Genomic DNA, 15,028 nt, shown 5'->3' on the forward strand with positions numbered 1-15,028 from the left:
TATAGAAAATAAAATCATCTGGTTAGTCTTTATATATCATTTGCATGCTTTAATACACTAACAGCAAAACTTAGAGTTGTGAGTAAATGGAAATCCTTTCCAAAATGGTATTTAAAGAATACTTTGTGGTCATGATTAGAAATTAAGCTGGTTAAAATGTCCAACTCAAAGTGCAATTCACTGTCGGAGTGTAATGTTATGTGACATTTAATGCTGAATCTCAAAAAGTGTAGCTCTCAAACTGAGTTATATTTCAAGTTCAAATTTATTTTGGGTCCAGAATCACTGCTTACAGTCTCAAAAGGCTTTACAGTCCCAGGACAACACTGCATGGCTTGCCTAATACAACATGAACACAACACAAAGGTGAATCAAAAACTAACAAAGTGGATGTTTTTTTGTTTTTTTTTTTCACTTTAATAAGCACACACACCTAACCTAAACAGACTGCTTGCATAAAACCATATCTCACTAATTCATATCAGTTATTAGCAAATTTTTAAGCCATTTTTAAATGAAATGTTGATATTGTATGTTAAATTTACTAAACTTTAAACAGAAAGTGCACATTAGATTATTGGTGCTGTTGCTACTGAGTGCCCTCCCTCCGGCTGCAATATCTTCACAGAGGCTCCTCTGTTGACCATGAAGCCGGCGTAAACAGGCTGAGAGAATGTGGTGTGCACTTTGTAGAGGAGCGTCATCTTGCCACACTGTGACACGCTGTGGAAAGACAGGACCCCTGCCGAGTGGTTCAGATACACTCCCACTCTGCAGGAGAAAGGGACGCTTATATTCGTCCTGGTGCTGTTGTGCCAGAAAGTGCAGCTGGTCGGTGACAGGGACAGGCACCAGGACCGGTCGCTGTAGCCAAAGCCACACTCATCCGGCCTCGTCCCTTTGTAGGAGACGGCCACCTCGACCCTTTGGCCCTTCCACTCAGCCTCCCAGTAGCAAACTCCAATTAAGGCCTCGGCGCACAGCACCTGGTCCAACTGTGTGAACCGCTCAGGGTGCCGCTGGTACCTCTGGGCCCTTTTGCTCCACGTCACCCTGGTGTTTCCCTCAGACAGCAGGAGGTTTTCAGATGCCGTGTTGGGATCCAAACTGAGCTGACAGGAATCTGGAATTTAGAAACAATTACTGCTTCACTGCATCATCATCATCATCATCATTATTATTATTATTATTATTATCATTATTATTATTATTATCGTTACGTTGCAGTGTGTGTGTGTTCATTTCAGAGACCAAGAGAGAGAGAGGAGCAGTGAGGAGAGATGGAAGGGGTGCACTGAGACTATATTTTCATATTTTTATAAATTTTATGTATAGTTCTTTTTCTTTTCTTTTTTTTTTCAAATCAGTTTAGTGTTAGTTAATTTCCAGGGTGGGTTTGCTGTGGGCTTGCTTTCAGTTTAGTTTTTAATGTTTAAAAATATTTACTTTTTGTTTCATTTTTAGTCAGTGTTAGTTTGAGCTTTATTTTTTTATTATTATTATTATTTTTTTAGTATTATTATAATATAGGGGTGTTTGTCAGGGTCTAGACTTAAGAAGTTCAGTATAGGTGTTACAATCACTTGTTGTTGTGTTGATAATTTTCACCAAACTGACAAAGACTAAAACTTAAGATATTTTCTGCATTTTTGTTAAGATTTATTTTTTTATTTTTTATTTCAGTTCACTAAAATGTTTTTTACACCCAGTTTTAGTTTTTAGTTCAGTTTTAGTTAATAATAGTCTTGACTGAGATGTGCACTCACTTAAGTATTTACCAAATATAAAACCAAAATGTAGTTACACCAAAATATCAACTTAGTATTGACATGAAAGCGTATCAAAGTGAAGTATTTTAGTATTGTATTATGTAGACACAAGTACAGAATTCCATTATAAATTTCAGTTTTAGTGTCCACATCAAAGGAACAACTTACAGATGGAAAACTCCTGTCTTGTCGTGGGATCACACTCAATTTGCACTGGAAAAAGAAAAAAAATTACAGTCATTCTTTTCTACCCTAAGAATATTATAGAAGTTTTGGTTTACACTCAGGTCTTTGCTAAGATCTGATTTCACAGACAGTGCCAACATGAATTAGTCCGACATGACAGCTGGTTTCTTACTTTTCTCGGATATTTCAGCGACAGCCCGGGCCATGCTGTCCAGTCTGTCTCTTGCATCACAAATTGCTTTCCGCACAAACTCAAAGGGCATGTGTACTTGAGCACTGGTATCAGACGCATCATCCGACTCTGGAGGGTCAAAAACAGCCTGGCACGTCTAGAAATATTTAAGAAAAGAGACACAAACACCAAGTAAACCATAGCAGCATGCACAGTTTAATCAAATCTCTTAAGATTACTGGAAAATCGTTAACTTTGTGCCTTTTGCTCATCACCGCCCAGTCAAACTGCCTCTGTCTTCTACTACTGACAAAACTGTGTCTGTAGATCTGCAGTGCCAGTATTTCTATATTAGTTTACTATAATATGTTTATGGCTGTTCCTGTTCTGTTGTTTTCCCACATTCCTGTTCTTTAATGTTTCCATGTGCTAGAAAACTGATTTTGTCTCAAGGGGAACAAAAAAAAAGCATCTCTATCAAATTGATTAAGTAAAGATTCATGCTCTTGTGTAAATAACTGAAAAGATAAAGATTAGTAAGACATCAGCTCTAGTGGATGCAAACTACACCACAAAAAAACTCAATTATTGTGGTCATATGATGAACATGCATATCTATATTGCTCATATCAGGTTAAGATTACTCACATTTTGCTGGCTGGTTTCTATAGGCCGGCAGTAAATATTACAGGATTTAAAAAAAAAAAAAAGGTACATACAATTACATAAAATCAAACTGGTGATACTTATACAATTGTAATAACCCCCCCCCACCCCCCCACCCCCCCTTCCCGTTTTAATAATTTCTTTTGCACTGAGCTGTTTATAGCTGGAAACTCTGTCATTTTCTCTGTCTCTGCTTGTTTTTATGTTTTCCTTCCTTTAACATGTTCCAAAGAAATAAAATAAATGAAATGGGAGTGGTGTCCACCTTCAGGAAGTGGATGTGATCCTCGGACAGTGAGAGCTGCTTCAGTTCGTTCTCTCTCCTTTTCAGCTCCTCTATCTCGGTCTCCAGACGAGCCACCAGCCCCTCGGCATGGCTCATCACGGCTTTCTCCTGGACTTTGACCAGCTCCCTCACGGCGCTGCACCTTTTCTGCGCAGACAGGATCATCTCAGCAAACGTTTTCTCACTTTCATCAATCGCCGCCTCTGCAGAGCCCTGAAAGTTAAGAAGAGGAGAAAAAAATACAGCAGGCTCTCAGCTAAATGTGTGTAAAGTCAGTTAAACAGCTGTGCATGGCAACACTCACCTGCAGTGTCTTCATGGTCTGTCTCAGCTGCCGCAGCTGCTTCTCTTTCTCCTGAATTCTCTGCTGGTAGTTTCGCTTTTTCTTTCCAAACTGTTTCTGAAAGAATAAGAGCAGATTGTGGACTTCATTGTGTCCTTTTATACAGTTTATTGTTGTAGGGCCAAAACACAGAACATCTGTAGCCCGCTCATTTGCACAAGTGGCCACACCACCTGATGTATCCATATTACCAGTGAATGTCCCCATTCCTTTGACTGGTTTGAAATTGTTTTTAGGGTTTTGCTGTTTGTGTCTATTTAAAGGTTTTATTGACTTGTGTTTTCTCATTTGTAAAGCACTTTGAGCTGCATTCTATGGCCTGAAAGGTGCATTATAAATAAAGATTATTCTTATTATTACCCATTCATACCATTGAAATTGAACGGGCTGTACCCATTCATTGAGTACAGCCTATTGGCCTGTGACTGAGACTAACAAGGTGCATATCACTTTTGATTTGGATTTGGATTCCACTTTGATTAATGAAGTAATATATGTCAAATAAGATTTTGAGGTGAACTGAGTTTTTTTAACCCTCCTAAAATCTTTTGGGTCAATTTGACCCCATTCGGTGTTTAATGACTCTAGATATATAATTAACACCTTTTTTGTATTCATATTTGATGCCTTTTCCTAATTTAATGTGCACAAGTCGGTAAACATTAAATTAACATGATGATATGTTTTCAGTGTTCTGAGCACATTTTTTACATGCTGGTGTAGTCTTCAAAAAACTTCCCTCTGCTTTAGGGACCTCACTGCTGCTTTTCAGTGTGACATTTGAAAGGAAAAACATGACTCCAATAAGACCTTTGCTGTATAAGTGGGTGAATGGGGGGTTATGATTAAGGGCTATACATAAACTGGGGTAAAGGTTTGTATTATAATTACTTTCTGGAGGTTTCAATTGGGTCAAATTGACCCCAATTGATTAAAAAAAATAAATATATATATATATATTTTTTTGAAGGTATCAGGAGGGTTCAGTGCTTTCAGTCTCACACCAGCTGCTGACTCTCAGGTGTTACCTGTCTCTCCGTCCTCTCTGCCGCAGCTGACACGGTGTCATGGCCCCTGTGGTCGTCCATGACACACAGCAGGCAGACGCACTGCGCGTCGGTGCGGCAGTACACCTCCAGCAGCTTGTCGTGCTTGGCGCAGATCCTCTCCTGGATGGACGCTGTGATTTCCACCAGCTTGTGTCTCTTGAAGGCCGCAGACTCGTAGTGCGGCTGCAGGTGAGTGGCGCAGTACGAGGCCAGACACACCAGGCACGACTTGACGGCTTTGAGCTTCCTCACCGTGCAGAAGTCACACTCCACCTCCCCGGGCCCGCAGCCTGCACCCCGCTGAGGTCCAGCACCGGGCCCGGTCCTGCTCCCCATCTGGACCTTCCCCACCAGCTCAGCCAGCACCGTGTTTCTGCTGAGTGTGGGTCTTGGGGTGAATGTGTGTCTGCACTGGGGGCAGCTGCACACGCCCTCCTGGTCCTCCTGGTCCCAGTAACCATTGATGCAGTCCATGCAGTAGCTGTGGCCGCATTGCAGAGTCACCGGGCTCCTCAGCAGATCCAAGCAAACCGAGCAAGAAAGCGCGTCCGCGTCTTTGGGAAGAGCCTCGGCCATCTCTCAGCCCAGCACAGCTCACACACTGCTGGACTTTCGATTTCTCAGAAACAAAAAGTACCTGCGTCGAAAGTGAAAGTTCATCAGGTTTCGCTTTGACTCCCCAGTCACATCCACATTAGATAAAATCCCTTTAAATCACAGTAAATCACAGCAAACACAGCAATGATTAAAAAAAAACAAAAAAACAAACAAACAAACTGCAGAGTACACACACCAACAGTGACACATGCGTCCACTGTGAATGCTGTTTCAGAGTTATTAAACTTGGTATGACAGATTTTTTACATGTTCATATGACTTCATGAAAGAGGGGATGAGCGGGATTGTGGACTTGTTTATAATGCTGCATTGTCTGTTTTGTTCTTTTACCCCAGATGCTCATATCAAGGTCACATATTAAAAGTTAAAACAAGACCTCTGTGAACAGTCACTAAAATGTCCTTGTTCATATCGTATGAATCCAGTTTGTAACACGTTGCTTTTCATTCATAACATCCAGTCAGTGGCTATGTCACAGTGCTGCCTACTGAACTAAATAAATGAATAAATGAATGACAGGACAAGACAGCACATGGGTTGACGCTTTTTCGTGCGAGATTTGAGCAGAGCGCGAGATTTCGGTCTCCGGTCGCCAAGGAGACGGCGAGGAGTTTCCTCCTGATGTTTACCTCTGCGGAGCGTTTTGTTGATTTGTTTACACGATGGCCTTGCCGCAGCCGATCAGAAAGCGATTGGACGACTTCTCCCGGAACATCTTTATCGACCAGAGTCGCGCTCAGCAAAAACCCGAGGAGCACGACGCGTTTTTTGGGCACAGTGAGTCGAAATCCGGGCGTGAACTCGCACAAGTTAGCATTAGATAGTGAACGTGGCTAACGCTAGCACCCGTCCGCCTTCATTAACATGTGCTCTTTATTTACAACTAACTATGCAGATGCTAAATAAGCTAAATTTCGGGTGGACGTGCCTCAGTTTTAACTTCAGCATTGTATATGTGTGTTTTTGTTTGCAGAAACGCAGGTCGTGTCCAGCCTCCCGCTCCAGATGTCTCTGTGCTTCAACATGTGGTTCTTCCCCTTGTGGTGGATCAGCGAGGTCGTGATGCTGCACCTCAAGGTAAAGCAGAGAAAGTCAGAAAAGAAATGTGTGAAAGAGACAAAGCAAGAAGGGAAAAGAATCCGGTAACCTTTAACTCTGCCACACACACCGCCAGATTGTGCAAAAGTGTCAGGACCTGCACCTCTGTCTCTGCTGTGTTTGTAATAGCCTGCTGTGATCTGAGGAGGGACACAGTGACCCGTGGAAACATGTTACACACTGTCACTGACTTGTGCCTCCTCAGTAATAGTCATTGTTAGGATGAGCATTGGAAACATTGCACTGATTTAATTGTGTCATATTGATTTAATGGCACTTTGTTATGTCGTTTCTGCCAGTACCCTGCCCTGCCAGACTACTACAAGTTCATCCTTGTCACTGTTCTGATCATGATGACTCTAATTGAGGCCATTAGACTCTACCTTGGTTATGCTGGGAACCTGCAAGAAAAGGTAGCTGATATACACATGAATATACACACACACGCACACACATGCTCCTGATCAGTCTCAGCCTAACATTTAACTGCAGTTATACGTTTGGTGTAGATGTAGTTTATGTACATGTCGCAACAACACACAAAACCTAAAGGTAACAATGTTTTGTGGAGCTGGACTTTGAGTGAGACTAATTCTTAGCTGTGTTATTGTGTTTAAAGGTCCCAGAGTTGGCTGGTTTCTGGCTGCTGAGCATCCTGCTGCAGTTTCCACTGATCCTTTTCCAGCTTTTCAACGAAGCCATCCTCATCCAGCCCTTGGAGAGGGGAGTTCACATTGTTCTTGCCGCGTTCCTGCTCATACAGGTAAGTTTACATTCCTCCATAAAGCCGGGTGTTGGTAGTTTTACCATTTCCACTCTTGACAGTTACACATACATCATCTGGGAGGCCAGAATTTCGAGATTATCTTTCCTGTTTTTCATATTTTTTCCATTTATTAATTTAATCTTTCTCCTCACCCAGGCCCTCTCTGGCTTTGTGGCACTGCGGGAGATGGTCAGACACACAGAGAGCCAGTTCCATCTCCGACAGTTTGACTGATTTTTGCTGCCTCACCTGTTCATCACCCGTCTGCATATTCAGAAACACCAGGACAAATCTCAGACTGAAAAGCGACTTGGTCTCAAAGTATTAATATTGATATTAAGCACAGCAAGTGGGATATTTCTTTTCCACAGAGTTGCTAAAGAACCAAGATAAAGTTTGCACATATTTGTTTCTGTTTTTTATTATTTATCCCATGTTTGTGGTTTTGTATAATCCTGTAAATAAATGGAATGTACATAGTATTCAGCTCATTCATCATTTTTTAAGGCAGTTGATGCAGTTTATCACAATCCACTACTCTCATCATACTTATCAATCTCAGGAATAGTCAAATTCATTATCAAAAAAGTCAGTTTTATCATGGTTTAAATCACAGTTTTATGAAAATTCAATAGGCTCTTGACATTCAATCTTACACAGAGAGTGTACAGATGAATCTCCAGGGGCAGAGAAAGTTGCACTGCAGTCTGTCCAACCATATCTGCTGGTTATCATTGTCTTTAGCGGGTCTAGCAGCGGCACGGTGTGGTATCATTTTCTTTATCCATCCACAGAGTTTCTCAGCACTGGTCAGACGTTCTGAGACAATAAAAAATATAGGCCTATTTGTAGTTCTCAGCTTTACCCTACAGCGGGGCAGACTGTGAGGATCTGGTGACCCTTTGTTCCTGTGGAGCTGTTCTTCCTCGGCTCTGTCTCCCAGCGCAAGAGAGCCAGCTGTCCTTAGGCACAACGAGCCTGTGCATCTGACTGAAACGGTCACAGTGGGAAGGTGACGATTCTGTCTGGATGAGGCCTGAAGGCCTTGACAGAGGAGGTAAAATGGCCACTCCCTTTCTTTCTTCACAGTTTTTGAACAGTCTGCAAAATTGAAAATCCCATCATTAATTCTTGTCAGAATCCAATATTTGTAATCAAAGCTCAGTGAGGCTAATTTTAGTTTGTATTCAGGACCTTTTAGTGGAAATGAGAGATACAACATATCCTCTCATGGAATGCATCTCACATGTTTTGTACCTTTGGTTGTAGACTGCACTCCCAGCTGTCACATCCTCTCCCAGCTCCTCCCTGAGTTTCAGCTCCCTCTGATTCACCATCTTCTTATCTTTGAATCTTTGAACTGCAGTGTCAGGGGTTGCAACATTGTTATTGAAACGATCATTTCTCAAAGACCACAATAACAACATACAGTCTATAACCTTTACATATTTTGGTGTGTATACAGTTGTACAACCTTCAGTGGTATTTTCTTCCTGGTTCTGGCTGTGCCGTTTGCTGTTGATTGTGTCTGTAAATGAATCCTCAAGCACAAAGTGACGTGCTGAGACCCGTAAAGCATTTCTGTCTATGCAGAGCGGCAGGGAGGTGGAGTTGTCAGGGTAGCTTGACATCAGACACTTTGCAGGAGGAACCACCTTTAAGTACATGCCTGAGGGAGACCTGACACATAAGAAATTGTGTTTTTTTTATATTCATTCAGATGGAGTGGCTGCCACAGCTGGAAAACTGATCCCATTTTGGCATTTTTATCATCTGGCTAACACTTTTGTCCCAAAATGTCCGAATAAAAGCGATTTTTAAACTGCTAAGCTGCAACACATACGAACCCGTCTCCCAAGTCCATGACTATCAAAAGGATTTTATTTTTTGGGGTATTTCTGCTTTTTATTAGGCAGTCACAGTGGAGAGAGAAAGGACAGACAGGGCAGAGAGGGGGAATAATATGCAGCAAAGGTTCTGGGCCAGATTAGAACCCAGGCTGCTGCAGCTTAGCATTAACATTTCATGATGCTCTAACCAGTGGACAGGATTTTACGGTGATGTTTACCTGTGAGCCGCCGTAACTGAAGCTGATAGTCTACCTGAAAAAGCAACATGAATTTCACTAGACAGCTACAGTGTCATTGGAGAATTATGAACCTTCTGACCTTGTAAATTAAATATTGAGAAATTTGTAATTTCCCTGCAGAGCTATGTTCAGACTCACCTCTGAGACCTTTATGGTAGACAAAGGATGGTGCGGGCAGCCGGTGCTGGAGCTCAGCAGGCTTGGCGACCTGCAGTTGGCGGGGATGGAGGGCGCACAGGTGCAGTAGTTGAGCTGAACATTTACACCATCCTGTCTCCTCCTGGGGCTTCTCTGTAAGGGCCAAAGCCAAATATACTACAATATATACACTACACCAGACCTGTCCTTCTGCTTCTCTCACTGGACGATCAAATTATCTAAACATATTTTATCGGTGCCTTCCAAACTTCCTCTGTATTTCCAAGGTAAAGGGAGTAATGAGATAGTGGCAGTATGGGGAATGTTACTGTACCTGTATCAGGTGACAAAGTTGTGTATGTGCTGAGCTGTGGAAATGCTTTAGCCCTGCGATACAGATATTCAGCCCTCATAGCTTCCCGGCACTCTTTATCCTAAAACACAGACAACATGAGGCATCACATGTGGACAAATGACAGCACCTTCGATCAAAGGTGATGTTGATGGAGGCTGAGGTACAGAGCTGCCAGTACTGTACGAGCACATGCTGACGGTCATCCATTAATTTGTCAGTATGAGTAAAATCTCAAAAGTCAGAGGGAAAAGAATGCCATGAGTGAATTCAAACACGATGACTAGGTAGCAGACATCTTACCTGGACAGGTTCACTGCCCTGCCACAGGGTCACATGACTGATCCCATCCAGGTCAGATGCTGAGCGAGGGGCTCCAGGTTTATTTATGCTGTTCCGCTTCAAAACAAAGTTAATATTAACAGTGAGAATTAGAACATCTGCTCAGTCCTTTCCTTCTGGCTGTCTTCCCTTCTATCTGGCACTACTAACCACTCTACCTGCTCTCTTTTCTTCTCTCTCACCACCGTCCTCTCCTGCATCCTCACTTTAACCAGGCTGGGCTTCTGTAAAGACCATTCACTGGTTAGTCACACTGATAATTAATAAGAAGTCGATCATTTCAGTGTATGTGCTGGTGAAAAGTGTGGGTCTCATACTGTCTTACTATATTTTTGATGCTACTGTGCAAGACTTTGGGCTCAGTGCTGTTCTTCACTCTGTCCTGCCACAGCCTGTTCCTGTCCTTATGAGTCCTCAGGCGTTTCTTCTTCTTCCTCACTGGGGATTTCTGTGTAGGAGAACAGTAGCAGGTGAGAAACACACCTGGGTCAAGTAATTATTTAAAATACTTTTCAAAGATGATTTTAGTCAGCGTGAAGTTTCAGGTGGGTGGCATTTGCTGTTTAGTACAACTCTGTTTGTGGGTAAGCAAGAAAGGAATTCACAGAGCAGTATTTTGGTAGCAGACAACATTCCCTAGTTGGATTAATTTGACATCCTTACAAGAAGAAAGGCAAAAAGAATGCTGCATAGCAAAACAAAAAGGGGAAGACTGATTCACAACTGAATGAATTAAGACATATAAAAAACATCCAAGGCCTCCTCTCATAGTAATTCAGAGTTCTCTAGCATAACTTGAACTAAATGTAATTTATAATCCTATGTCATATGAAAATAGGCCTCTATCCACATACCTGCTGCTGAATATTGTCTGGTTGGTTCATTAAATGTACTGGCGGTCCATCAGAATCTGTACTATTTGAACCACTGGTGCTGTGACAGCAGAAAAGAAATATTAACATTTGAGGTGGATGAGAGCCCAGATATTGCACATCAGAGCCTTCAGTCTTGATCAACATTGTGTGCATGTTTTTCCTGAAAAAATTATCCTTAATCCTTTATTACCTGGTTTCCAGGTCAGAGACGGAGATGTTGCAGTCAGTGTCCAGCTCTTTGCCCAGCCTCTCCCTGACCTCCTGTCTCAGCCGTGCTTCCAGCTCAGTCAGACAGTAAGCAGTCTGATGAGATTGCACAAAAACACACACAGAGGAAGATATGATTTTTTATTTTCCATGGAATGAGGTGAAACTAAGCAGCAAGGTTATATTGTCAGTGCTCATATTCAGCCCAGATTTCTACATAACTTTAATCAAGCCTGAGAGAAACTCAGCCGGGCTGCTTTATCAGTCACCTTAGTCGGGTCAGGGTCACAGTAGTCCAGCAGGGTGTCACAAAAGTAATAGCCAAGAGACTTCATGTCCCGTGTGGTGAAGTGAGTCCCTCTCCTGTTACCTGGAAGCCGTGCAGATGATTTATCGTCATGAACAGGACAAACACATACATACACACACAGACGCACACACACACACACACACACACACACACACACACACACACACACACACACACACACACACACACACACACAAGCACACAAAGAGTAAACTGACCCAGTGTGGAGCCTCCGAAGGTGCACTCCATAGTGTAGCTGTTTCTGATGCCAAGTCTCCACATGACGATTCGGCCTGTTCCCTCTTTGCTCTTCTGCACCCGGAACTTACAGCTGCGGAAGGAGAACTGAGGAGGAGACACAGAAATCATCATTTTCATTGATATGTGAGTTTATATGACTGAATAACAAGCCATAAAGACTGGCTCTGGTACATAATGCTTAGCATTATTTATGATGATGTGTAGGCCTACTTTGCACACTGAGTGTCCATCTTACTATTGTCCATTCATATGTCCTTTATTATTCTGATATTACAGCTCACTGCACTGGCATAAACAGCCAAGATGAACTAGCAAACCATAATTATCTGAGATGATGAACTCTAAACTCTCAACTCTAACCACAACACCATTAAACTGAGCCAACATAGCATAGTTATCAACAGTTTTTGAACTGCGTATGTTAACATTTGTGTCCATGTACGTAGATTAGGAATGATAAACATCAGAAGATTAATCATAGTAGCGAGTATATTTTGGGAGCTAGATTTCATTAACCTAACTAAAAAATAGTGAGAGAGTGAACAGCGACAATTAATTCTGCATTTTACTCTAATCTTATCAATCTGATCATTTGCTGCTTAAAATATGTTAGGTCTACAGTTACTCATACAGAATACAGGTATGTAAGGCTTCAGTGAAGCTCAGTGACTGCACCTTGTCATTCACGTTCTTGCTCATCATCAGTGGGAAGACTCTCTCGTGAAGCTGCAGGGCAGCGTTACCACGGTGGTTACAGCCATACATGAAGACGTTGTTTTTATGACTGTGGCCGTGAAAATCACAGTAAAGGACGACATCCCTCTCTGCCACCAGTCTGGGGAATATATGGAATAACAGGCAGAGTCGAATATATGGAATAACAAGCAGAGTGAGAGTTTCATCCATAGTTGACTGGCTCAGAGTCTCTCAACAGTCCCACTACTAAGCCATAATGAAGAAAGAGAGAATGTGTGTGTACTATTGGCGAAATCACTTTGAAAATGTAGTTTTACATGATGTTAGAAGTTTAACTACAGAACTACCCTCAAAACAGTTTCATACAGTTTTGTTAACTAAAACTACTTAAAAATGTAGGTCTAACTACCCACAAAAAATCACCTGATTAGGATATTGAGAAGACTCATCTTTCCTTTAATTGAAATAAAGTTGATTGTTCACTGTTTCTTAAGCACAAACAATAGCAGCTGCTTTCCAGAAACTGAACTGTGGAATTAATGTAAATCAAATAACAATCGTTTCAAACAAGTTCAATGTGTAAAGAATATTCACTTTCTTTTGTATGTAATGTCTCTCAGTCCTGTACTTTCACCTCTCTTAGACTTAGAGCCTACTGTCTGAACTTTGTCCCAGTTCAAACAACCCAATATGAATGGGTAGAAGGATGAAAAAATGCAAAAGGATAGGTAGGTCACTCTAGCCTTCATATTCCTGACCCTCAAGGATGAAAAAGTCCCTTCTTATGTTTTACAGCCAAAAAGGTAAAGTAGTTAACTAGATTTCAACATGAGAAAAAAATAATCATTACCATCTAGTTGCTTTTAATTGCACATAAAAAATATATATGGTGTGAAACTATTTTGAAACAATTACTGTGTGTCCTTTCCCACCTTTTCACCATGTTCCTGGTGTGCCACACACAGGGAAAGGAGTCCCTGAGTATTGTCTTGTAGTTCCTGTTGAGGTCCCTGCCAGCCAGAGAGCAGCGGTAGTTTCCAACAACCACACCATCAGGGTTCAGCATCGGCACCACCTGCAGGACCAGAGGAGGAAACAACAGAAAGAAGGAAGAAATGTTGCTGTTATCTCTAACTTGCCACCTACAAAGTTGTATTAAGATGTATTTCCAAACAAACTGTAATGTAATGAGGCAACAAGGAAGGTATGGTACTGTGGGCTTGAGCCGCATCACCTTAAAAACAAAAGTGTCCCTGAGTATCTGGGCATCGTCCGAGTCCCCGAGCAGGAAGTCCAGGAATCCCTCCATCATCCAGGAGCCATTGGTTTCCCCAGGGTGCACTCGGCCCGTTACCACCACCGCCTTCTTGGCCCCGCCCTCCATGCAGCTGCCCACTGGGGACGTTATTGTCAACACGTACACGTTGTTCCCAGCCAGGCTGCGGCACAGCACTCGCAGTTTACAGTAGGACGAAACTGCTGGGTTGGAGGTGACGCGGCTGAGGTAGTGCTGCAGGTGTGAATATGTGTAGGGGTAGCAGTGGGCCAGATAGCAGGTGTCTGAGTCATAAGGGAACTGGCAAGTCCAAGTCAGGGAGTACAGGGCGACGGTGACATTGTTGTCCGGTTTAGCCTGAGTAACGACAGAGACGTGGGTCAGAGGGAGATCTTACCCCTACAGTACTTATCTCAGCCTGCAGCGGATCATGCATTTAGTTGTATGTATCTGTCCGTGTAACACTTCTAGTTTTTAACTATTTTTTTTCTAAAGATATATGTTTTTATTAAATGTATTGACATGCTTTAGCCACAACAGATCTCTCAATATTGCTTTCTTAGTTCTGGGGTTAACTATACATTCAATCACTGAGGTCATTTCATCACTCAGTCATACTCCACAGTTACACATGAGAGTGTACTGTTTCATAGCTCACTGTCACTAAACCTTAAATTCAGCTGAGACAAAACTTTTAACATTCCAGCTCAAGTGTGCATAAGATCACTTGAGGCATGATTTGCAAGAGCCACCCACCTGACTGGAGTTTCGGTAATATTTGATATTGGAACCGATGCGATGCCAGCCAACACCTTTCTCCTCGGCAGCTCTCTCAGAGTAGAGAAGTGGCTTCATACCCAGAGAATACAGGCTGCGGCCCTTCATCAAGTTGGTAATAGTGAAGCGGTAGGCCACTCCAGCCTTCATGTTCCTGACTCTGAAGTAAAACCACTGCGTGTGCTTGTTGGTGTACATGTCAGTACGCAGGGTGAGCTCATAGTCATGGAGGCCACTGGTTGGCAGACAAACAGATAGAGAGAGAGACAAACAGAGACAGTAACTTAGCTTAGACCCAAAGTGAAAAACTTGAAATGCTGAAACAACAAATTGGGAGCTTAAGATCCAAACTCTCACACTTGCACAGCCTTCTGCAGGTTCCCACTCTCGAAGCGTGACTCAAAGTCTAAGGTGGAGTCCCCCGGATGTGTGTGGCGGGGAGTGGTAGTGTTAATGCCCCCCCTGCTTCCTCCAACACGAGAGCAGGTGAAATATGGGCTTTTAGTGGCTTAACAAGTGAGTGAGAACAACAGGACATCCGGTCAGTATTGACTAATAAAGTTATCAAAAACAGCACCGTAAATTAAAATGGATAACTACTTTAACTATTTGCCAGAGGATAGATTACCTAAAGAGATATTTATTTACATCTGGAGTTACACAGATGAACAATTCATTACTTAATCAAGAAACACTTGAGCTATCTAATCACCATGTCAAACATCACCATGGTAATAATATAAAAGAAGGCA

General features: G+C 42.3%; 3 protein-coding genes across 3 annotated transcripts; 1 reads left to right on the forward strand and 2 right to left on the reverse strand.

The window, feature by feature from the left end:
- Positions 1-357: 357 nt before the first annotated feature.
- LOC115361096 (E3 ubiquitin/ISG15 ligase TRIM25-like) lies at positions 358-5,291 on the reverse strand. Its single transcript, XM_030054378.1, has 7 exons — positions 5,265-5,291; positions 4,451-5,108; positions 3,384-3,479; positions 3,059-3,292; positions 2,128-2,284; positions 1,938-1,982; positions 358-1,123 (listed from the first exon to the last, which is right to left on the reverse strand). The coding sequence occupies exons 2-7, from the start codon at positions 5,045-5,047 to the stop codon at positions 570-572; spliced, it is 1,683 nt and encodes a 560-aa protein (XP_029910238.1). The 5' UTR covers positions 5,048-5,108; positions 5,265-5,291; the 3' UTR covers positions 358-569.
- A 345-nt stretch (positions 5,292-5,636) lies between these two features.
- Positions 5,637-7,435, forward strand: tmem17 (transmembrane protein 17). The gene is made up of 5 exons (XM_030054379.1): positions 5,637-5,866; positions 6,063-6,166; positions 6,487-6,600; positions 6,807-6,950; positions 7,110-7,435. The coding sequence occupies exons 1-5, from the start codon at positions 5,752-5,754 to the stop codon at positions 7,185-7,187; spliced, it is 555 nt and encodes a 184-aa protein (XP_029910239.1). The 5' UTR covers positions 5,637-5,751; the 3' UTR covers positions 7,188-7,435.
- Positions 7,420-14,730, reverse strand: agbl2 (AGBL carboxypeptidase 2). Its single transcript, XM_030054374.1, has 18 exons — positions 14,634-14,730; positions 14,256-14,511; positions 13,458-13,856; positions 13,156-13,298; positions 12,203-12,362; positions 11,485-11,611; positions 11,226-11,326; positions 10,940-11,052; positions 10,729-10,807; positions 10,200-10,322; positions 10,033-10,098; positions 9,836-9,931; positions 9,515-9,614; positions 9,181-9,333; positions 9,022-9,055; positions 8,428-8,633; positions 8,211-8,313; positions 7,420-8,054 (listed from the first exon to the last, which is right to left on the reverse strand). The coding sequence occupies exons 2-18, from the start codon at positions 14,472-14,474 to the stop codon at positions 7,820-7,822; spliced, it is 2,457 nt and encodes an 818-aa protein (XP_029910234.1). The 5' UTR covers positions 14,475-14,511; positions 14,634-14,730; the 3' UTR covers positions 7,420-7,819.
- Between the last annotated feature and the right edge of the window lie 298 nt (positions 14,731-15,028).

This window comes from Myripristis murdjan, chromosome 6 (assembly GCF_902150065.1).
Source record: "Myripristis murdjan chromosome 6, fMyrMur1.1, whole genome shotgun sequence".
NCBI lineage: Eukaryota > Metazoa > Chordata > Actinopteri > Holocentriformes > Holocentridae > Myripristis > Myripristis murdjan.